Genomic DNA, 24269 nt, shown 5'->3' with positions numbered 1-24269 from the left:
TAGTCTATATAATAGTGGAATTAACTGTTCTTTAAATGTTTGATAGAATTCACTTGCAAATCCATCTGGCTCTGGAGATGTTTTTCTCGGGAGTTCATCGATGGCTTGTTCAATTTCTTTGTCTGAGATGGGGAAGTATTCAACTTCCTTTTCTGTTAATGTTGGCAATTTATATTTTTTAGAATATTCATCCATCTCATTTAGATTGTCGAATTTATGGGCATAAAGTTGGGGAAAGTAATATCTAATTATTGTTTTAATTTTCTCTTCATTAGAGGTGAGTTCCATTTTTGATATTGGTAATTTGGTTTACTTTTTTTTAAATCAAATTGACCAAAGTTTTATCAATTTTATTAGTTTTTTCATAAAACCAACTATTGGTTTTATTTATTAGTTCAATAGTTTTCTTAACTTCAATTTTATAAATCTTTCCTTTGGTTTTCAGTATTTGTAATTTGGTATTTACTTGGGGATTTTCAATTTTTTCTTTTTCAAGCTTTATCAGCTGCATGCCCAAGTCATTCATCTCCTTCTTCTCTATTTTATTCATGCTGGCATTCAAAGATAGAAAACTTTCCCTAAGAAATGCTTTTGCAGTATACTATAATATTTGGTATGTTTTCTCATTATTGTCATTCTCTTGAACGAAATTAGTGATTGTTTCTATGATTTGTTGTTTAACCCACTCCTTCTTTAGGATTCGATTATTTATTTTCCAATTAGTTTTTGGTTTATCTTTCCGTGGCCTTTTCTTACATACAATTTTTATTACATTATGATCTGAGAAAGATGCATTGACTACCTCTGCCTTTCTGCACTGGATTGTGAGGTTGTTATGCCCCAGAACATGGTCAGTTTTTGTATATGTGCCATGTACCACTGAGAAAAAAGGTATATATTTTTTTATCCTCATTCAGTTTTCTCCAGAGATCTATCATATCTACCTTATCCGGGGTTTTATTCACCCCCTTAACTTCTTTCTTTTTTATTTTAAGGTTAAATTTATCAAGTTCAGAGAGGGGGAGGAAGAGGTCTCCCACTAGTATAGTTTTCCTGTCTTTTTTTCCTGCGGTTCCCCCAACCTCTCCTCTAAGAATTTGGATGCTATACCATTTGGAGCATACATGTTTAGTAATGATATTGCTTCCTTGTCTATGGTGCCTTTTAGCAGGATATAGTTTCCTTCCTTATCTCTTTTGATTAGATCTGTTTTTACTTTTGCTTTGTCTTAGATTAAGATTGCTACCCCTGCTTTTCTTACATCAGCTGAAGCACAATATATTCTGCTCCAACTTTTTACCTTAACAACGTGTGTATCCCCCATTTCAAATGTGTTTCTTGTCAACAACCTATTGCTGAATTGTGGCTTTTAATCCATTCTGTTATCCATCTCCATTTTATGGGAGAGTTCATTCCAATCACATTCACAGTTATGACTACAATCTGTTTCTTTCCCACCATTTGTGTTTTTACTTCTCCCATCTCCCTTCCCCTTCTCAATAGAGTTTTCACTTTTGACCACCTTCTGCAGTCTTCCCTTCCTTCTTTCAGCACCCTCCCTTTTACTCCTCTTTACCCTTACTACTTCTTCCCTCCCCTTTAGCTTCCCCTCCCCTTTCTTCCTTCTTCCTCTCCTACTGCCTATAGAGCTAATTAAATTTATGTACTTAATTAAGTTTATTGTTCCCTCCTTGAACTAGATCAGATGAGAGTACCTCTCAAACAATGCTCATCTCCCTCCTCTCTTTCTCTCTACTATAATATAATTTTGTACTTCTTTCTGTGATATAATTTACCATTTTCTGCTTTCTCCTTTTCTCATCTCCTGTTACATTCCCATTGCATGCTTGAATCACATTTTTATCATCACATTTACTTTATACCCGTTCCTGATATTTGTGTATTTACCTTTTATATTTCATAAGAGATGTATAATTCTCAAGATTAACAAGTATCATCTTTCTGTATAGAGAGGCAAACAGTTTGCTCAAATTGAGTTACAAGTTTTTCTTTTCCCCTGTTTACCTTTTTATGCCTCTCTTGAGACCTGTGTTTGAAGATGGAATTTTCTGTTGAGTTCTCACCTTTTTGTCAGTAAGGTCTGGGCATCCCTTATATTGTTGAATGTCCATCTCCTTGCCTGAAATGTTAGGCTGAACTTTCCCGGGTAATTGATCCTTGGTTGTAGTCCCAGATCTTTTGCCTTGCAGAATATCATATTCCAATTCCTTCAGTGCTTCAATGTAGAAGCTGCAAGGTCCTGTGGATCCTGACTGTAGCTCCTCGATATTTCAGTGGTTTCTCTATGGCTGCCTATAGTATTTTCTCCTTCACTTAATAGTTCTGGAATTCAGCATCAATATTTCTTGGTGTTTTTAGTTTGGGATACTTTTCACGAGGTAAACGGTGGATTCTTCTGATGACTATTTTGCCCTCTGGATCTACCACTTCTGGGCAGTTTTCCCTGATGATTTCTTGGAAGTTGTTGTCCAGACTCTTTTGTTCATCATGGCTTTCTGGTAGGCCAATAATTCTTAAATTTGCTGTCCTGGGTCAGTTTTTCAGTCAGTTGTTTTTCCAATTAGATATTTTACATTTTCTTCTATCTTTTCATTCTTTAGATTTTGTTTGACTGATGCTTGATGTTTCATAGAGTCCTTAGCTGCTACTTGCCCAATTCTAATTTTTATCAAATTGCTTTCTTCAGTTACCTTTTCCATCTGTCCAATTATTCCTTTTAAGGAATTATTTTCTCCAGTTAGTTTTTGTACTTCTTTTTATATTTGCCCAATTTTCCCAGTTAGATTTTGTGCTTCCTTTTTCCATTTGTTCAATTTTCCTTTTTAAAGAGCTGTTCTCTTCATAGAATTCTTTTTTCATACTTTTAAAATCATTGGCCAGTTTTTCTTCTATTTCCTTCTTCAGCTGTTCCTGGAGAGCTTTTGTGCATGTGAGCAGTTCATAGTCCCTTCTGAAGTTTCCAGTGGGAGTATAGTCTCAGTACTGTCCTCTTTGGTATTTGTGTTTTGGTCCTTGTCCCTATAGAAAGATTCTATGGTCTTTTCCTTCTTCCTTTGTTTCTTGCTCATTACGGTGAGGCTTTGTGTGTTGTGGCCTCTGGTTCTTTTAGCTAGAAGCTGGAGAACCTCGTGTTGAGCTGACTCTTGTGAGAAAAGAAAGGGCAGGTGCCTTTTTTTCTTTTTGTTTTGTGTTTTCCAAGATTAACCCTGAGCCTAGCTTGTTAAGTGTGTGGAAGGGGTGGTCACAGGATATCTCCTCAACTGAGCTAGAGGAAAGGCAAGCTCAGGGTTAGTGATCCTTGCTGCTCTATTTTCTTCCTATTTCCCCTGGAGTGCTGAGGCATTCCTGGGTCCTAGTGCAAGGCTTCACCCACCCTGGAGCTCTGATTGTCTGGGATGGCTCTGTTCCTCTGCAACAGTAAGGGGAATTTAGCAATTTTCTTTAGCAATTTTCCTAGCCTCAGGTGCAATGAGACTGTTTGCCCCTTCTGTTGATCCTACTTATCCAGGATTTTTCTGGGGAAATATTTTATGGTCCTTTGGAAGTCAACAAGGGGAGGGGGAGAGAGCATTTATTGATCACTCCACCATTTTGGTTCCTGGAAGTTCAAGTAGGTGACTTACAGTCATTTACTCTGAAGGCTGATAGTCTCAGGAGCACTGTGACTGATACCTGGGGCTCAGTAGCTGTCACTCACTTGGCTCTGCTGGTCTCCTGCCCTGGACTGCCCTCTGCTGCTCTGCCATTGCCTCAGGCTACCCCAGGGCTTTCCTGCTTCGCAGTGCTGTGGTGGGACATGCTATGTTGCATGCTGTGGGCTCTTACAATCCTGTAGAACTGTTCTGGGCTGTGAATCTGCCACAGTCTGCCTCCTATTGGATTCTGTACCTCCAAAATTTGGTCAGATTCTCTTTTTAGAGGTATCTGAAGGATTTTATCTAAGAGCTTAGGTGAGTAGTTGCTTTCACTCCACCATCTTGGCTCCACCCCCCCCCCTTGTAATTTTTAAGGGATTATCTTCTTCAGTGAGCTTTTATACTTCCTTTTCCATTTGGTCAACTCTGCTTTTTAAGAAGGAGTTTTCTTCAGTGAATTTTTGTACATCTTTTTCCATTTTTTGTGCTTTTTGAAAAAACAGTTTACTCTTTTTTTCATGATTCATTTGCATTACTCTCATTTCTTTTCCCAATTTTTTGTCTATCTCTCTTATTTGATTTTAAAATCCCATTTGAGCTCTTCCAGTAAATCTTTTGGGTGGCTGGAGAGCAATTTACGTTATTTTTTCAGGCTTTGTGTGCAATTGATTTGACATTGTTATCATCTTCTAAATTTTGTGTTTTGATGCTCCCTGCCACTAGAATAACTTTCTTTAATCAGATACTTTTTTATTGCTTTCTTATTTTTCCAGCCTATTTCTCAATCTCTGACTTGGTATTAAAATTGGGCTCTACACCCAGGGTTGAAAGGGTACTGTCCCTAACGTCTAATTTTTTGTACCACTGTTTTCAGAGCTTGTTTTGGTGTGTTGTAAGTTTTCAGTTCTTCTAAGGGGGTTTGATCTAAGGAGAGGTGCAGTCACTACCCTCCTGATCTGTGAACAACCTCAAGCATTCTTTTCCACCCTGGACCTGTGACTAAGGTCTCTATTCCCATGTGGCTATGAGCTCTGGTGTCCCAGTGCACCTCATCCCCCTGTAGTTACAACCTGGGCCTATGTCCTGATTCTTGCATGAGCAGTGCAACAGAGTGCTGTCCTGAGTACCAAAAAGGGTCCCGTATCATCTTCTTCTAAGTAGTTGTTCAGCCCTCTTACTGTCTGTGAACCAAGAGCTCTGGAAGTCACTGCCATCTGTTCAGTTGCTCCCAAACCCTGTTCCTAGCTTGCTGGGGCTGATTTGCTTTGAGACATGATTTTGAAGTTGTTTGGAGGGCAATTTGGGAGAACCCAAACAAGTCCCTTCCTTTACTCTGACATCTTGGCTTCACTCCCTATGCATATTTTTTAAATATAGAAGTTAGGATAATTCTTAGGATAATGCACAGGGAACTACTAATTGGTGAATGTATCCACATGTACCTTTTGACAAGTTCTATTTTTCCTTTTTATCTGAATTATTTCTCATTGAGTCTTCAGAACATAATATTCTGGAGTAATTTCTCCTACATAATTTAATCCAAAGGATTTTAACTCTTCCTTCTATGAATTCTTTGAAATTTACTCTCCCCAAATCTCAAGCACATGCCAAATTTCTGACTTTTCTTTCATCACAAATTCTAAGATGAAATAGTCTCTTCACTGCATTGTTCCTGATAATTTGCATTTTAGCAACCACTTTCTCCTCTTTGAGAATCTCATTTAGAATTGAAATTTTTTTGGTTGGTTTCTGCACCTTTTCAACAAGGCAATGACCTTTAAGGTAAGATTGAAATTTAAATCTACTTTTGACGTAACATTCCAGCAAGTATCTAGATATTTATGGTCCTCTGTCATCATGACTGTATCATTTCTCTTACCTAGGCTTTTGATCTATTTTCAAACCTTCCCATCTATTACTATTTTTTTCTTTTCAGGTAACCTGTAGCATACTATGGTGAAAAAACAATTTGTTTTTGTTTCAGTTGATTTCTGTTCAGATCCTTTTCACCATGCTTTCTCTCTGCCCTCTATTACCTGCATTTCCTTACTTGAATATATCTTCTTAATATAAAACAGTCTTCACCCCCATTACCCTTTTTCCTCTCCTTTTTTTGAATGTTAGGCTCACCAGAGTCGTATTTTAGTCATGAGTCTTACCCCACCAATTTTTAGTGATATCTGTGAGGTCAATTTCCTTTTTTCTAGTTTATCAGGTTGATTGATTATAATATGTGCATTTGTACATAGATTTTTGAGACTGAGTTTTACTTTGGGCTAGTTTTCTACACTTTTTTGTCTTGTGTACTTCTGGATATCTCAACTGATATTCCTTTTCCTAAATTATAATTATATTTTATTATCTATAGCTTATTGGTTTCACGTAGGGCACTTTCCTTTTCAATTTAAAGCTCTTTTTATTAGATTTGCATCTCTTGCTTGCCAGGACCCTATTGTGTTAAGCCAGGAAATTAGAAATCCAGATTTTACTGTTAGTCTGTAATAAATAAGGACAAATTAAGAGACAACTTTGCTGCCATTGAATAACTCAAGTAAACTGACCCTGAAAAACTTAAGTCTTTGGGTCCTGATAGAACCAGAAGATGTGATTACTAAGAAATCATCAGTTATATTTAAAGGATTATGGAAAATGGGAGTGTGGTACTATAGAATTGGAGAAGGACTAATGTTCTTAATTTCAAAAAAAGCAAAGAGAAATTAACCTGCAAATTACAGTCCAATGAACTTGATTTCTATAGCTAGGAAAATTCTAGAATAAATTTAACATATGGTTGGTAAATATTTAGGAAAGTACTATAAATGGTAATTCCTGTTGTTTGAGGCAGTTAAAGTTAAGTGACTTGCCCAGGGCCATATAACTAGTAACTTTCTGAGGCAAGATTAGAACTCAGATCCTCATGACTCCAGAGCCAGTGCTGTATCCATTATACTACCTAGTTGCCCCAGTAAATGTTAGTTACAAAGAGCCAGCATGGTTTCATCAAAAATAGGTCATAAAAAAAAAAAAATCCCAAAGGTGGTTCTCAAGGCAAAATGCCTTCCACACTCAGAGAAAGAAACATGGAAGTCACTCACAAAATGTAGCAGATCATGTTTGTGTATGTGTATGTGTTCGTGTATCATGTTCTGATTTGTTATACGATTTCCTTCATTTATTTTAGTCTGACTACATAGCATGACTATAGTGAAAATATACTCAATAGGAAAGTATATGTAGAATCTATACAGAATTGTATGCAGTCGTGGGGAGGGAGGGGGGTAGTGGGGGGTAGGTGGGGGGGGGATAAAATCCCAATTGTATGGCAGTGATTGTTAAACATTAAAAAATAAAAAAAAATAGGTCATATCCAACTAACCTTATTTCCCTTAAAAAAGATATTTTTTAATAAATAAGAATATGTTTACTTCCTCACCTATATTTTTCTACCCTTTGAAAGAACAAAATAAAACAAAATCTTCGTAATATGAATAGTAAAGCAAAACATAATTTCCTTTGTTGGCTAGGTTCATAAAATATATATCAGTCTACACATAGGGTCATCACCTCTCTGTGGGAAGGTGGGTAGAATGTTGTATCATGGGCCCTCTGAAATTGTTGTTGGTCATAGTATTGATCAGAGTTCTTAAGTCTTTCAAAGTTATTTGTCTTTTCAGTGTTATTACTGTATACATTTTTCTCTTGATTTTCCTCACTTCACTCTGCATCAACTTATGTAAGTCTTCCAGATTTTTCTGAAATCATCTCCTTCATTATTCTTTACTGCACATTACTATTATATTGTATTCATGCTCCCCAACTGATGACCACCCACTTAATTTCAAGTTATTGGCCTTCATACAAAAGAGCTGATTTAAATATGTTTTTATATATAGGTCCTTTTCCACTTTGTTTGATTTTTTGGGGTTTAGCCTTAATAGTGGTATTACTGGGTCAAAGGGTATGGCCAGCTTAGTAACTTTTGGGTTACAGTTTCAAATTACTTCCCAGAATGACTGGACAAATTCACAACTCCACCAACAGTGTATTAATATACATGCTCTTCCACAGTCCCTTCAGCATTTGCTGTTTTCCTTTTTTATCAACTTTGGCTGATGGGTATGAGGTAAAACCTAAGATTTGCTGTAATTTTTATTTATTTAAATAATTTTTTCATATATTTATAGATAGCTTATATTTCTTCCCTTGAACATTACCTTTCATAGTCTTTGACCTTTTATCAGAGAATGGATTTTATTTTTATAAATTTGAATCAATTCTCTACATATCCCAGTTACCAGCTTTCATTTTAATTTTAGTTGTATTGATTTTGTTTATACAAAAAAACCATTTAATTTTATGTAAACAATACAGTCTTCTTTATCTTTTGTGATCTTTTCTTTATTCTTTGACCATGTACTCTTTCCCTGTCTGTACACCTAAAAGGTAATTTCTTCATTGCTTGTCCAATTTTTCATTTAATTTGTCATTCTTTATGTCTCAATAATATACCCATTTGGAGCTTACCTTAATATAAGGTTTGAGATGTTGGTCTATATCTAGTTTCTGCCAGATTTTCTTTTTATATTTCTCAGCAGTCCTTATGGAATAGTGTATTCTTGCCCTAATACCTAGACTATTTGGATTTCTCAGACACTAGGCTACTATTCTCTTTTCTTTCTACCTATTATATACCTAATTTATTTACCCAGATAGTTGGAACATAATGGATAGAATGCTGACCCTGAAGTTAGCTCAGACATTTACTAGATGTGGGGGTCCTAGGCAAGTCACTTAACTGCTGTCTGCCTCAGTTTCCCTGATTATATAATGGGGAAGATAACAGTGTCTTATCTTGCAGAGTGATTATAAGGATCAAATTAGATAATATTTGTGAAAATGCTTAGCACAGTATTTGCCACAGAGTGGGTACTATATAAATGCTTATTCCCCAGTATATCAATACACACTATTCCTTTTTTTTTTTAAATTGCAATTACAAAAAAACAATTTTTTTTCATTTTTTGGTAAATTTTTTATTCTTTTTATACTTTAAATACAAACAAGAAAAGAAAATAAAGAATGTTGCTATGTATACAGAAGAACATAAGAGAGGATTCAGTATAAAACAATGAATTTCCATTTCAAGAAAACTTATATAATAAATACGAAATAATTTTTAATATTCATTTAAAATTTTTTTAAGTTCCAAATTTTCTTCCTCCAATCTTTACCCTTCCCTGAGAAGCCAAGCAATTTGATATAGGTTAAACATGTGTAGTTATGTAAAACATTACCATATTAGTCATGGTGTGAAAGAAAACATAGACCAAAAAAAGCCCACAAGTAAAAAAAATATGCCTTAATCTACATCCAGATTCCATCATGAACAACCTATTTCTTGACCAGTACAACTTGTTTTGATGATTACTGCTTTATAGTGTAATTTGTGGGCCTCATTTTCTTTTTTGGGCAGGATTACTACTAGATGAAAAGAATAATATGAATATAGTTTATCCTCTTGAAGATATGTGCCCACATGTAAGGTTCTGTTTGGGTTGACTCAGTGTTTGTATGTGTCCCAAGAGTAGAATGGATATATAGTTTCATCTTGCCTCTACAGAGAAGCAAGGATCATGTCTGCATGCTCGTTGGGGAGAGAAACAGATTCTTGGGACAGCTGAGGCTGAGTAATCTGTTTTCCAAGGGGCATAATAAGAAGTATAACTACTTGCCACCTACTATTATCTCTGGTCCAGGAATATGGTGCAAGGTTGGGGTGGGGGGAACCTGTGACTTCAAGGTCACGTGTGGCCCTTTAAGTCCTCAAATGCAGCCCTTTGGGTCCTCAATGACTTAATCCAAATTTCACAGAGCAAATCCCTTCAGTAAAAGGTGTTTGTTCTGTAAAATGTGGACTCAGTCAAAAGGCTACACCCAAGGACCTTGAATGCCACATGCAGCCTTGAGACCTCAGGTTCTCCATCCCTGGTAGAGTTAGATCAAAAAGCACTTCACTGATTGTTCATAAGAGGGAAGGTATCTCTTAACTTACATTCACTAGCTTAACCCCTTCCTATCAAATGCTGATTGTGCAAAAAGCAATCACAAATAGCCAATAGCGTGTAAACCAATTTGCCCAAGCAAAATAGAAAACAAATTGTTGGAGTTATATAGATTGTAATATACCAGAGATCAGATAGTATAAACCAATTCCTCCATCATACTTTTTCCACAAAAACAGAAAAAAAAAAAATCAGACCAAGTTCTGATAGGGAAATTTAAGAAAAAAGATACAGTGAGTTCATCTTTTCAGCCCAAGTCAGCTTAGGAAGACAGATGCTAGGAGTATACCAGATATAGAGTATTCTAGCACCCCAGGACTGAGGATAGACACCAAGGCAGGAAATATTAGGGCAGGAAGTGATTCCAGGGGGTCACTGAAGCAGTGCAGGAAGGAGTGCCATCTAGAAGCTCTGTCACCCACTACCCAGTTCTGGGTTACAGATCCATGGTTGACTGAGGAGGGGACATGCACCTAGAGGGTAACAATAGCAAGGCTATACTGAGGAAGGAATAAGTTTAGAAGCAAATAGTATAGCTGTGTGACTCTGATCCCAGGAGCAGAGCAGAGACTCAGTTTTAGTCTTCACCCTTAGCTAAAGCCTGCTGTTGAATAACTGGGACAGGAATCCCAGACTTAGCCTCTGTGTAGCCTGTTTTCCCTGGAGAGGCTTTTAGAAGGGAATGGGCAGAAGAGAATAATAACAGATGTTTCTGTACATCAAAAATATATAATGTAAACCTCCTAAAGGAATCTTCAGCACTTAGGTTACAATATATTACTTTATATGAGTTTGTATATTCACTTATAGATTTTTAGATCTTTTATGGCTCTCAGTTATGACAATTATAGGACTCATTTTTGTGTTTAACTTTTTGGAATCAGTTTCATTGTTTTATGATCATCCTTTTAACATTCTGGCTTCCCAACCAATTAGAAACTCAAAGTATTATCTCCCTATGATTGTTTTTAGGAAACTATATTAACAATAAGAACTCAGGGGGCAGAGCTAAGATGGCAGAATAGAAAGACACACATATGCTAGCTCTTACCCCACAGCCCATAAAATACCTGTAAAGAAGAACTCTCAACAAATTCTAGAGCAGCAGAAGCCACAGAACAATGGAGTGGAGGAGATTTCTATCCCAGAGTGACCTGAAAGATTGATGGGAAAGGTGTGTTGTGTACTTGATGCGGAGCAGAGCCTAGCCCTGCCTTGGCCACGCAACACCAAAAGGAGAAGATCCAAGCAGGCTTCAGGGACAGAAACTCCAGCTGCAGTGCAGATCCCTCTACCCATGGGTGCCAAAGGTCAGTGAGAGGGTCTTTTTAGCTGACCGAGAAGGGAGCAGGATGTCCCCATAACTTGGGCCTCCTCAGATGGCAGCAGTAGTGGCAGCAGCTGACAGGGCTCCCAAAGCAGGAAGTAGCCTGTATCCATTGTTGAAGGTCTCATCAAAAACACCCTGAGGGAACTGAGCCCTGTGTCTTGGCCCTGCCCCCTCCTGAGCAGCTGATCTTAATCTTACACTGAATAGCAGCCCTGCCCCCGCCTAAAGCCCCTGAGGGTTTGGAGTAGCTCATCTGAATCTCAGCCCCCAGTGCTGGCTTTGCAGAACTGAAGGCTAGGTAGTTGTGGAGAAGAAACTCAGAAGTCAAGTAACTAGCTGGGAAAATGCCCAAAAAAGGGAAAAAAAAAAAAAAGACCATAGAAGGTTACTTTCTTGGGGAACAGGTGTCTCCCCCCACCCTTTTGGATAAGGAAGAACAAGGCATACTGTCAGAGGAAGTCAAGGCCTCTGCCTCCAGGGCTCCAAAGGGAACTTAAAATGCCCTCAGGCAATAGAAGACCTTATAAAACAAGTTAGCAGCTTACTAAAGGGGAACCAAAAAAAATGCTGAGGAAAATAACAGCTTTAAAAAGAGGTTAACTCAATTGGAAAAAGAGGTCCAAAAGGTCAATGAGGAGAAGGAGGTTTTAAAAAGCATAATTAGCCAAATGGAGGAGAAGGTTCAAAAGCTCACTGAACAAAATAATTCATTGAAAGAAAGAATTGAGTTCAGGGAAATGAATGACTATGAATTAAACCAAGCAATTAGTAAACAAAACCAAAAATATGAAAAAATAGAAGATAATGTGAAGCATCTCATTGGAAAAACAACTGACCTAGGAAATAGATCCCAGGAGAAACAATTTAAAAATTATGGGACTACCTGAAAGCCATGATCAAAAATAGAGCCTAGACATTATCTTCCATGGAAAGACATTATCTTCAAGGAAAACTGCCTGATGTTTTAGAATCAGATGGCAAAATAAATATTGAAAGAATCCATGAATCACCTCCTGAAAGAGACCTGAAGAGAGAAACTCCTAGGAATATTGTGGCCAAATTTCAGAGTTGCCAGGTCAAGGAGAAAATGCTGCAAGCAACTAGAAAGAAACAATTCAAGTATTGTGGAAAGACAATCAGGATAACACAGGATCTGGCAGCTTCAACATTAAGGGATCGAAGGGCTTGGAATGGGACATTTCAGAGGTCGAAGGAACTGGGACTGAAACCAAGAATCACCTACCCAGCAAATCTGAGTATAATACTTCAAGGGAATAAATGGTCATTCAATGATATAGAGGACTTTCAATCATTCATATTGAGGAAAAGACCAGATCTGTATAGAAAATTTGACTTCCCAAGGCAAGAATCAAGAGAATCATGGAAAGGTAAACAGAAAAGAAAAATCATAAAAGACTCTCTAAAGCTGAACTGTTTCCATTACCACATGGAAAGAAAATATTTATAACTCTTGAATCTTTTCTCAGTAATTGAGTAGATGGAGAGATTGTACACACACACACACACACACACACACACACACACACACACATATCGACAGAGAGTACAGGGTGTATTGAATCATAAGAGATGATATCCGCACTATAAAATAAAAATTAAAGGGTGAAGGAGGAAAATACCGGGAGGAGAAAGGGAGAAATGGAATGGGGCAGGCTATAACTCATAAAAGAGATAAGAAAAATCTTGTTCAATGGAGGAGAAAAGGGAGAAGAGGAAAAATGAAGCTACTCTCTCATGCTCACTAAATTTGATATGAAAATTTATATCACACCACAGGAAAGTAGGAGAGGAGGTGACAAGTGGGGTAAGGGGAATATTAGAAGGAAGGGCAAATGGGAGAAGAGAGTCACTAGAAATAAACACTTTGAAGAAGGGACAAGGTCAATTGTGGGGAAAAAATAAGGGAGGATAGAGTAGGACAGAGGGCAATATAATTAGTATTACACAACATGATTATTATGGAAGTCTTTTGCAAAACACCACATATTTAGTCTGTATTGAATTGCTTGCCTTCTCAGTGGGGCTGAGGAGGGTGGGGGAGGGAGAGAAGTTGGAATTCAAAGTATTAGCAAGGAATGTTGAGAACTTTTATTGCATATATTCGAGACATAAGAAATACAGGGAATGGGGTACAGAAATTTATCTTGCCCTACAAGAAAAGAGAGAAGATGGGGATAAGGGAAGGGTGGGGTGTGATAGAAGGGAGGGTACCTTGAGGGAAAAATTAATAAGAATGCAAGGTATTAGGAAGCAGGGGGAGGGGAGTGATGGGGAGAAAAATTGGACATGTTACAAAGTGAGGTAAAAGCAATTAGTATAAAACAATTGACTGAATTAATTACTGAGAACAAATCAATGACATCTTTAGTTTGGGGAAAAGAATTTTAGTCTACATTTCTTAGAGGAAGGTAACCTTAGGTAAAATTTGGCATTGATGGAAAAGTTAAGGCTTTAATGGTAAATTTGATTTTATGATTGCTATTTAATCAGGACCTAGTACATGTATAGAAAGGCATGTAAGCCACTTAAGACTTGCCTCAAAAGATGTTCCTTAGCCAAAGTGAAATTATAATCATATTTGAAACCTGGTTATTGGAATTTGCCATTTTTTAGATGCTATGGGACTATTAAGTGACTGTTCTTCTGAGTCCAGGTATGACTAGCAAGAAAAGTGGTCTGAGCCTCCAATCCATGATGCCAGTAAGCCGGTGAGATGCTGATATGAACTGCAAAAGGTGATCTCATGGGAAGGGTGGGAGAGCAGCTGTTCAGCCTGGGCTGAGGTAGGATTCTCCTGATTCAGTTTCTCCACTGACACCTGGCAGACTTTAAGCCTGACTGAATACAAATGGACAATCTAATCCTGCCTGGAACTGAAATGAAGTTGGGGAGATATTGTTTCCCTGCAATGTCCCTACTTTTGGTGGCAATTTCCTATAGTCAAAAGGTTTGTAAGCTTAATATCAGATCTATTGAATTATAGATTATTGGTAGGGGAACATCTGAGGTTAAGTCTAAAATTAAGCTATTTGGCATAGGACTTTAGACCAACAACAATAAGTTAGGGTCCTTTAATTCTTAGTAATACTGTGGAGATAATTAGGTCAAGAACTTGTGAAGTTAGCAACATAAATATTATTTGTGTCTCACTTGGTTAATGTTTAGAAAAAAATTCTTTTGTGGTCCATATTCTAAATGCTTTAAAAAGAAGTATCACCTGACCAAAATTTTGAATTGTTTTATCTGTTATAAACTGTGTTAAAAATGAATAATAAAATAAAAAAAAGCAATAAGAACTCAATAAAGTTTGTTGACTGAGTGACCACCAGGCCTAAAACTGAAGTTTGAGTAGTAAGAACTATGAAGAAAATAATTTCAGTAGTTACTGAGAGAGATTTTCTTGTAACTGAATCTATAAGGTCTATACAGAAAGAATAGACTTGAGCAATAATCCTGTGAAGCTGCTTAGTATACATAACCAATCTACACAAAAATTAAGACACTCCTGCTCAACTGTAGAGCTTTTTTTAAAACCCAAATAATCTTTATAATTTAAACCAAAATTTTGTTTTTGTTTTGTCATAGTAGGTATTGACTGAAAACCTGAAAGATAAATGGTACCATGGCAGATTGAAGCATAAAGAGTAAGATTTTTAAGTGGAACCCCCAGGGAAAAACCCGTTTACATGTAACAAAAATGGGCCAAACAATTGCTCTCTGAAAAGGGATTAAATTGCTATTAGAAAAACAAGCATAGATCTCTAAAGGAGGCTAATGAAACAAATTAATAAAGGAAACATGAAACAAACTTGAAATGTTTGGGAAAACTAAATCTGAAAATCCAGCATTTGAACAAATAAGTGGTTTTTTTACACCTGAATTATTCAAACCAGTAGTTTGTTATGAGCAATTCATATTATGAAGTTGATTCTTAAATATATTTAGTGTATATAATCTAACATATGCCTAACAAAACTGATTATGCTTGTTTATGAAGACAATGGTGTGGCAGTAGGACCTGTTAGAGTAAACTTAGCTTTTATGGATGTAACATCTTAGACCTGCTACATTTTTTTGAATTTGATGCCCTTTTAATGAATATTAGTAGTGCTCTAGACCTTTGATGTAACATTGCACATTTTTTCAGTTATCCCCATAGAAAATGGGACAGAAGAAGTTGATGAATGCACAGATTCTTCTTGTGATCCTGTTGAAAGACTAGATAAGGTATAGTATATGAAAAACAGATGTGTAGTCCTAGTATTAGACTTGGAGTTAGCTTTTTCATTATCTTTATAGTATATTTGAGGATATGTTATGTTTGCATGGTCTTACCCTGGCCCCTATACTGAAATCAACTCCTCATTTGTAAATTCTTAGCCAGAAGGGTCTTAGAAGAAAAATAAAAGGTACACCTGAATGAGCAGTAATTAGTTTCAAAAACATATGTAAATCAATGAAGTAACTTACAATACTCAAAACAAGAGTTCCTCTGGTAAAATCTTCCCACACCTTCAACCTCCCAAAACCTGTTTCTACAATGTACAATGCAGAGTGATCCTTTGTGGCAGGTTTTTTTTCTTAAATTATTTGACTCTTTATGTATTTCTTCATGATTTCCTATATGATGTTCCAGACAAGGTGAAGGTAGTCCTCTAGGGTTCTCCAGTCTTTCATATGATCTCTCTAGTTCAAGATGAGCACAAAACTTCAGCACCTCTCTGACTTTCTTACCCCTCCTCTGTAGTTCAGTAATGCCATTTCTTACTCTATCATATGTCTTATGGCAAGACTATTATTTATTCTTCTCAGTAATTCAAAAGGAGAAGAGATAGGGTTGTGAAAACTTGAAAAGAAACATTGTATTTTTATATTATTTTTTAAAAAATCACAGCCTCAAATTTTAGGATGCTGAATAAAATATTATCAGTTATATCTATAGCTAATATTACCTCCTATTTGAAATATTTGTCGTACAACTGAATGAGTGAGTAATTTTCCTTATCAATCCTTCACTCTTTATTCTACCAAATGGCTATCCATTTACTCATTCATTTGATCCCTTTTTCTATATATAAAGTCATGTGCCACTTTGAATGAACAATCCTGGCATATTACTGTTGTTTATCTTTTTCACTATTTATAATCCAGCAAGAGCTTGAGAAAGTTTAAACCAGCAACTACAGAGAGTAAAACAGAACAGGGAGAAAAACACTTTTTTTTTTTTGAAAATTCTGTTTTTGCTGTTCTATAATAGCTAACACTGATACAAAAGGGCATTTTGTATTGTGAGGTCAGTAATAGGATTGGCACAAGAAGAAAACTATTTTTTATCTCTCTGTTTTAAAAATTAAAATGCAAATTTCCCTGTAGAATGTTGTTTTCTGTCCCATTTCAACTTTTGAGGTTCTGTTGGATCTTTGCTGGTCTTCTCTCATCTTTTCTCAGTCACTTGAGCTTTTTGTTACTTACTGTAGTCTAATTAGTAGTTCACTACTTTCTTATGTTACCTAAATATATATTTGTATATGTGTGTGGGTATATATGTAATATTATATGTATATGTTACATACATACATTATTATGTGTATGACACATATATACATACCTCAAAGCCTCAAATTTTATCATAATAGGTAAAATAATATAAATGTTTTTAAAAATTTGAAATATATCTTGAGTATATGAAATTTTTATCACTTAAGTGAATAAGTGACTTAAAATCTATAATTCTTAATATTCAGAGTTAAGAAAGAGTTCTTACAATATTTCTAAATAAAAACATAGTTAACTGTTGTTTTTGATAGTTGTGCATCTTGTCATATGAATTTTATAGGTTTAAATCAGACCTTGACTTACTAAATATCGCTTCTAGATAGTTTTTTGTTTCATATGATTTTGAAAAGTATTTAATAAAAACACCAAAATGATGGTTTAAAAATAAACCTTGTACAAATCTGCTAAATGCCAAATAATTACTTTGGTGATATATAGGGATTTAAGAAATATTGTGTTTTATATTCATGATTTTCTAGCAAAATAGTAATTATACGATGCATTTATCTGAGTTTTCATTTAATTATACCTACGTACTTTTCACTTTACTATATAATAAATCACAAATGATCTATCAACATAGGTTGATCTTACCTTTTCGTTCCTATGGGTATCTTTTGCTCATTTGAGTGCATGGAATTTGACTTAGGTGAGAAAAGTGTTATTGACGTCTTTAACAAATATTTGAATAGCCATATGAATATGACATTATAAAAAGTGTTTTGCAGAGCAGATCTGAGAACAGAGCTTGTAGGGGAAATAAATAAAGTTGTTATAGCTTTGCTGAGTATGGATAATTGATATCAATCTATTAAAAACCAGAAAATTCTTTTTTTGGAAGAAAAAATATGCTTATTTTCCTGTGTTTAGTTATCCTTTTCTCACCAATTTTCTTCTACTTCAAAGTGGGAAAAGGAACCCTATGGAGGCAGTTATACCACTGAAAATGATTTTTTTTTCTTTTAAAAATTTTTTTATATTTTTCTGAGAGGCAGGGTGGAAGAGCTTTAAAATAAGTTCTACTGTCTCTGCCCTCTGACATACTGGTACTTTGAGGGGGGGACAAGGGCATTAGACTATAGAGATATTGTAGAAGCTTTGGGAAACAGAAGTTAATACACAGTTCCTATGAAGAATGAAAGGTAAATAGGAGAATAGAATATTTGATTATTAGCCTTTCCTCTTCAAAATACTTTCTTTTTTGATTGACAGAGCTGTCCAGAATGTTATTTTTTAGCATTTTATTTAAAGTTTTGAGTTTCAAAGCCTATTCCTTTCTCCTTCTTCTCCCCTCTCCCAGAGAGGGTAAGCAATCACATGTAGGTCATACATGTGCAAGTATGTAAAACATTTCCATATTAGTCTTTTTGCACAAGAATACTCAAATAAAAGACAGAAATGAAAAGTGAAAAATTGCATGCTTCATTCTGTATTCAATCAATATCAGTCTTTCTCTGGAGGCAGATCGTATGCTTCATTGTTAGTGTTTTGGGATTGTCTTGGATCATTGCATTGTTGAGAATAGCTGTCATTCATAGTTCTTCATCAAATAGTATTGTTGTTACTGTGTACAGTGTTTTCCTGGTTCTGTTCACTTCACTATGCACATCTTTCCAAGTGTTTCTGAAGTTATCCTGATTATCATTTCTTATAGAACAGAAATACTCTATTACAATCATATTCCACAGCTTGTTTAACCAGTCTCCAATTGAGGGACTTCCCTTTGATTTCCCTTCTTAGTCACCACAAAAAGAGCTGCTATAAATATATTTGTACATATATTTCCCTTTCCTTTTTTTAAAAAAAAATTCTCTTTGGGATACAGACCTAGCAGTGGTATTGCTGAATCAAAGGGTATGCACAGTTTGTTTGCTCTTTGGACATAATTCCAAATTGCTCTCTTGAATGGTTAGATAATTTCACAACTCTACCAACAGCGCATTAGTGTCTTAGTTTTTCCACATCCCCTCCAACATTCAACATTTTCCTTTTTTTGGTCATAGTAACCACTCTGATAGGTGTGAGGAGGTGGTACCTCAGAGTTGTTTTACTTTGCATTTGTCTGATCAATAGTGATTTAGAGCATTTTTTCATATGACTATAGATAATTTTGATTTCTTCATCTGAAAACTGCCTGTTCATACCCTTCAACCATTTATCAGTTGGGGAATATGTGTATTTTTATAAATTAGATTCATTTCTGTACATATTAGAGAAATGAGGCCTTTATCAGAGATACTTGTAAAATTTTCCCCCCAGTTTTCTGCATTTCTTATAATTTTAGTTGCATTGATTTTGTTTTTTTTTAAAAATCTTTTAATTTATATAATCAAAATTATCTGTTTTACATTTTGTAATGCTCTTTATATCTTCTTAGGTCATTAATTCTTCCCTTATCCATAAATCTGGCAATTAAACTCATCCATGTTCTCTTAATTTGTTTATATCACTCTTTATATATAAATCGTGTATTCATTTTGACTTTATCTTAGTACGGGTTGTAAGATGTTGGTCTAGATCTAGTCTCTGCCATACTGTTTTCTAGTTTTCCCAGCAGTTTTTGTCAGATAATGAGTTTTTGTTGTAAAAACTTGAATCTTTGGGTTTATTATATACTAGATAACTATGGTTATTTACCATAATTTAATTATCTGTTCCACTTACCCACCACTCTATTTCTTAGCCAGTGCCAGATTGTTTTGATAATTACTGCTTTATAAGACAGTTTGAGACCTACTCTGGTTAGACTAACTCTTGCATTTCTTTTCATTGATTCCCTTTATGTCTTTCAGCTTTTGTTCTTTCAGGTGAATTATTATTTTTTCTAGTTCTATATCTTTTTTTATATTTTGATTGGTATGGTGTGGAATAAACAGATTCCTTTAGGTAGATTTGTCAGTTTTTATTATATTTGCTCAGTTCATATATTAACAATTAATATTTTTTCCAGTTGTTTAGATCTGATTTTGTGTAAAAAGTATTTTATAGTTGTGTTCCTACAGTTCTTGGGTTTATTTTGGCAGGTAGACTCCTAAGTATTTTACATTGGCTACGGTTATTTTAAATGGAATTTCTCTATTGCTTGCTGCTGGACTTCAGCGATAATATATAGAAGTGCATATGATTTATGTGGGTTTATTTTGTATCCTGCAACTTTGCTAAAGTTGTTAATTATTTCAAGTAGTTTTTGTAGTTGATTCTCCAGGATTATTTGAGTATAACACCAGCTTATCTGCAGACAGTGATAGTTTTTTCCCCCCACTGTGTAGTCTAATTTCTTGAATTCCTTTTCCTTTTCTTATTGCTATAGCTAACATTTCTAGTATAAAATTAAACAATAGAGGTGATAATGGGCATTCTTACTTCAACTTTAATTGTTTTAAGAAGATTTCTAGCTAATCCCCATTACAGACAATGCTTGCCAGTGGTTTTAGATAAATATTACTTATCATTATAAGGTAAGCTCCATTTATTTATATGGTTTCTAGTGTTTTTAATAGACCTGGGTGTTGTATTTTGTCATATGCTTTTTCTGCATCTATTGATATAATCATATTGTTTCTGTTGGTTTTGTTATTGATAAGGTCAATTATACTGTTAATTTTTCTATTATGAAGCAGCCCTGTATTGCTGATATAAATCTCACCCAGTCATAGTGTATGATTCTTGTAATATATTGCTGTAATCTCTTTGCTAGTATTTGTTTAAAATTTTTGCATCAATATTCATTAGGGAAATTTGTCTATAATTCTTTCTCTGCTTTAACTCTTCCTGTTTTGGGTATCAGCACCATATTATTTTTGTTTATTTTAAATGTTTATTTATTGCAAGTTTTCAACATTCATTTCCACAAAATTTTGAGTTCCAAATATTCTCCCTATCTCTCCCCTCCCTCCGCAAAACGCCGTGCATTCTGATTCCTCCTCCCCCGAATCTGTCCTCCCTTCTAACACCCCTCCCTTCCCTTATCCCCATTTTCTGTCTTGTCTTATTGGGCAAGATACATTTCTCTACCCCATTACCTGTATTTCTCATTTCCCAGTTGTATGCAAAAATAATTCTCCATATTTGTTCCTAAAACTTTGAGTTCCAAATTCTCTTCCTTGCTTCCTCCTTACCCATCACCACTGAGAAGGCAAGCAATTCCATATAGGCTATACATGTGTAGTTTTGCAAATGACTTCCATAATAGTCATGTTGTATAAGACTATATTTCCCTCCATCCTATCCTGCCCCCCATTTATTCTATTCTCTCTTTTGACCTTCTCCCTCCCCAAAAGTGTTTGCTTCTAATTGCTCCTTCCTCCCATTTACCCTCCCTTCCATCATTCCCCCCACACTTGTCCCCTTCTTCCCTACGTTCCTGTAATGTTAGATAGATTTGCATACCAAATTGAGTGTGCATGTTATTCCTTCCTTAAGCCAAATGTGATGAGTGTAAGGTTTATTTTTTCATTCTCACCTCCCCCTTTTCCCCTCCATTGAAAAAGGTTTTTCTTGTCTCTTTTATGAGATAATTTTCCCCATTCTGTTTCTCTTTTTCGTCCCAATATGTTCCTCTCTCCTTAACTTTATTTTTTAGATATGATCCCTTCCTATTCAACTCACTCTGTGCTCTCTGTCTGTACATACATACATGCATATATATGTATGCATGTATGTATGTATTTGTGTGTGTGTGGTGTGTGTGTGTGTGTGTGTGTGTGTGTGTGTAATCCGTCCAGCTACCCAAATACTAAGAAAAGTTTCAAGAGTTAGTAGGAATGTAAGCAATTCAACTTTAGTAAGTCCCTTATGATTTCTCTTTCCTGTTTACCTTTTTTCACCTTGATTCTTGTGTTTGAAAGTCAGATTTTCTATTTAGCTCTGGTCTTTCCATCAAAAATGCTTGAAAGTCCTCTATTTTATTGAGTGACCATTTTTTCCCCTGTAGTGTTATACTCAGTTTTGCTGGATAGGTGATGCTTGGTTTTAATCCTAGTTCCTTTGACTTCTGGAATATCATATTTCAAGCCCTTTTGAAGTGTAGAAGCTGCTAAATCCTGTGTTATCCTGATTGTATTTCCACAATACTTGAATTGTTTCTTTCTGACTACTTGTAATATTTTCTTCTTGACCTGAGAACTCTGAAATTTGACTACAATTTTCCTAGGAGTTTTCCTTTTGTGGTGTCTTTCAGTAGGTAATCAGTAAATTCTTTCAATTTCTATTTTACCCTCTGATTCTAGAATATCAGGGCAGTTTTCCTTGATAATTTCTTGGAAGGTGATGTCTAGGCCTTTTTTTTTTTTTTTTTTTTTTTTTTATCATGATTTTCAGGTAGACCAGTAATTTTTACAGTATCTCTTCTGGATCTGTTTTCCAGGTCAGTTGTTTTTTCAGTGACATAGTTCACATTGTCTTCCATTTTTTCATTCTTTTGGTTTTGTTTTGTAATTTCTTGGTTTCTCATAAAGTCATTAGCTTCCTTCTGCTCCATTCTAATTTTTAAAGAACTATTTTATTCAGTGAGCTTTTGGACCTCTTTTTCCTTTTGGCCAATTCTGCTTTTTAAGGAATTCTCCTCATTGATTTTTTGGACCTCTTTTGCCATTTGAGTTAGTCTATTTTTAAAGGTGTTGATTTCTTCAGCATTTTTTAGGTCTCCTTTAGCAAGCTGTTGACTTGTTTTTCATGATTTTCTTTCATTGCTCTCATTTCTCTTCCCAATTTTTCTTCCACCTGTCTTACTTGATTTTCAAAATCCTTTTTGTGCTCCTCCATGGCCTGAGACCATTTCATAAGTTTATGGAGGCTTTAGATACAGGAGTCTTGACTTTACCATCTTCTTCTTGTTGTATGCTTTGGTCTTCCTATGTTTGTATACTTTGCTCTTCCTCTTCCAAAAGTATGGAACAGAATACCTTTCCACCAAGAGAATAACCTTCTATAGTCTTCCCTCCTCCCCATTTTGTACCTTTTTCCAGCCAATTACTTGACTTTTGAGTCCTTTGTCAAGTGGAGGGTATACTACCCTAAGCTTCAGAAGTTTTATGCAGCTGTTCTCTGAGATATCTCTAGGGATGTGTAAGTTTTCAGTTTCTCCAAAGTTGCATAGTTAAGGGAGAGGTGTTTACTCCTTTCCTGGCCTGTGCTTTAGTCTGTGAGCAACCAAAAGCACTCTTTTCTGCCCTGCAATTGTGAGCAGGATTCTGTCTCCACAGCCACCACCAGCTCTGCCACACCAGTGCTCCTCTTCTCCCCAGTACTGCAATTCTGGACCGAGACCCAAATTAGTAGCTCAGTTCCCCTAGGGTCTATAGACTGAAAGCTCCAGAAGTAGATGTTGCTCCCACAGTGACTGGAGCCACCCTGGAGCTGGGGCCTGACCAATCTTCCCTCTCACCCAAGTAAAAGAGTTTTCTCACTGACTTTTGAAGCTGTCTTTGGCATTTGTGAGTTGAGAAATCTGGAAACCACAGTAACTGCCCATGATTATGTGTCCTGAAGCCTGTTCCAGTCCTGTCTGTGCCATGTGGCCTGTGCTAAGCTCTGCTCTGAGCCTGGTGTCATAGACTCTTCCTGTCAGCCTTTCAGGCTGTCTTGGGCTGGAAATATGTTTCACTCTGTCATTTTGTGGCTTCTGCTGCTCTATAATTTGTTTGGAATATATTTTTACAGGTATTTTAATAGCTTTAGGGGGAGACCTCATGTGTCTACTCCACTATCTTGGCTCCACCCCCCTCCAGTTCATTTTACAGATCTTGGCTGTTTTTCAGTAGCTTACTGATTGATGTCCCTGCCTTTAGACTTCAGCCACTCCAATTCATCTTCCGCACAGCTGCCAGAGTAATATTCTTGATGTGCAGATCTGATCATAATATTTTTCTGTTCAGTGTGCTCTTTTCCATCTCTATAATTAAATTCATACTCCTCTGTTTGACAACTGAATCCTTTTACAAATTTATTTCAACCTACCTTTTTAGCTTTGTTGTCTGTTATTCTCTGTTTGTAGTCTCTGGTCTATCCAAAACTACATTTCTTTCCATTTGTAGCATACAATGTTGATTTATAATTTCTATGCTTTGTATAAACCTTTTCCCATACCTAGACTGTACTTTCTCTTTACTTCCATCTCTTAGAATCCTTTATTATTCAAGTCAAATTCCACATCTTATGTGAGGCCTTTCCTCATGCTTCCAGTTGCTAGTTTCTCCTCTTTCCCACCATTACCTTGTGTTTATTTTGTACATGCTCTTAGGTATAAGTGTTATCTCTCTGGAAAGAAAGTAATCTCTTTGAGGGCATGGACTGCTACTTTTTGTTTTTGTATCTCCAGTGCCAAGCACAATGCCTAGCACATAGTAGGTATTGTTGATTGATTCATTGATCTGAGGGAAAGGGGGATGCGTTCATGTGCAGAATGAGAACTTGAGAAGTAGGGAAAGGAGTCCTGGAAGAAGAGGACCCAACAATGAGATTTTAAGAAGATATGGAAAAGAAGAACACCTATGATGAAGAATACAAGGAAGAGGAGAAAATTGGATATGGTTATCAATGTGGTAACTTTGAGGTGAGAGTTAGCAGCAAGTTAGTAGCAAGAATTAGAAAAGGTTGAGGATGCAAATTCCAGAAACTTTGGAGAAAAGTGTCCTGCATAATGTG

At 35.9% G+C, this 24269-nt stretch overlaps 1 protein-coding gene across 6 annotated transcripts in view; it reads left to right on the top strand.

Annotated features, from left to right (window-relative positions):
• Window positions 1-24269, top strand: part of ZPBP (zona pellucida binding protein) — a 127642-nt gene that overhangs the window by 54457 nt on the left and 48916 nt on the right. For all 6 annotated transcript variants that reach the window (XM_072598137.1, XM_072598133.1, XM_072598135.1 and 3 more), the window contains one exon: window positions 15217-15296. In XM_072598137.1, coding sequence (XP_072454238.1) covers window positions 15217-15296 — 80 coding nt within the window. The remainder of the gene's footprint in view (window positions 1-15216; window positions 15297-24269) is intronic.

Source organism: Notamacropus eugenii, chromosome 3 (genome assembly GCF_028372415.1).
Source record: "Notamacropus eugenii isolate mMacEug1 chromosome 3, mMacEug1.pri_v2, whole genome shotgun sequence".
In the NCBI taxonomy this organism is placed as follows: domain Eukaryota; kingdom Metazoa; phylum Chordata; class Mammalia; order Diprotodontia; family Macropodidae; genus Notamacropus; species Notamacropus eugenii.
The sequence above is the reverse complement of the archived record's forward strand: the minus strand, read 5'-3'. Positions and strand labels throughout refer to the sequence as shown.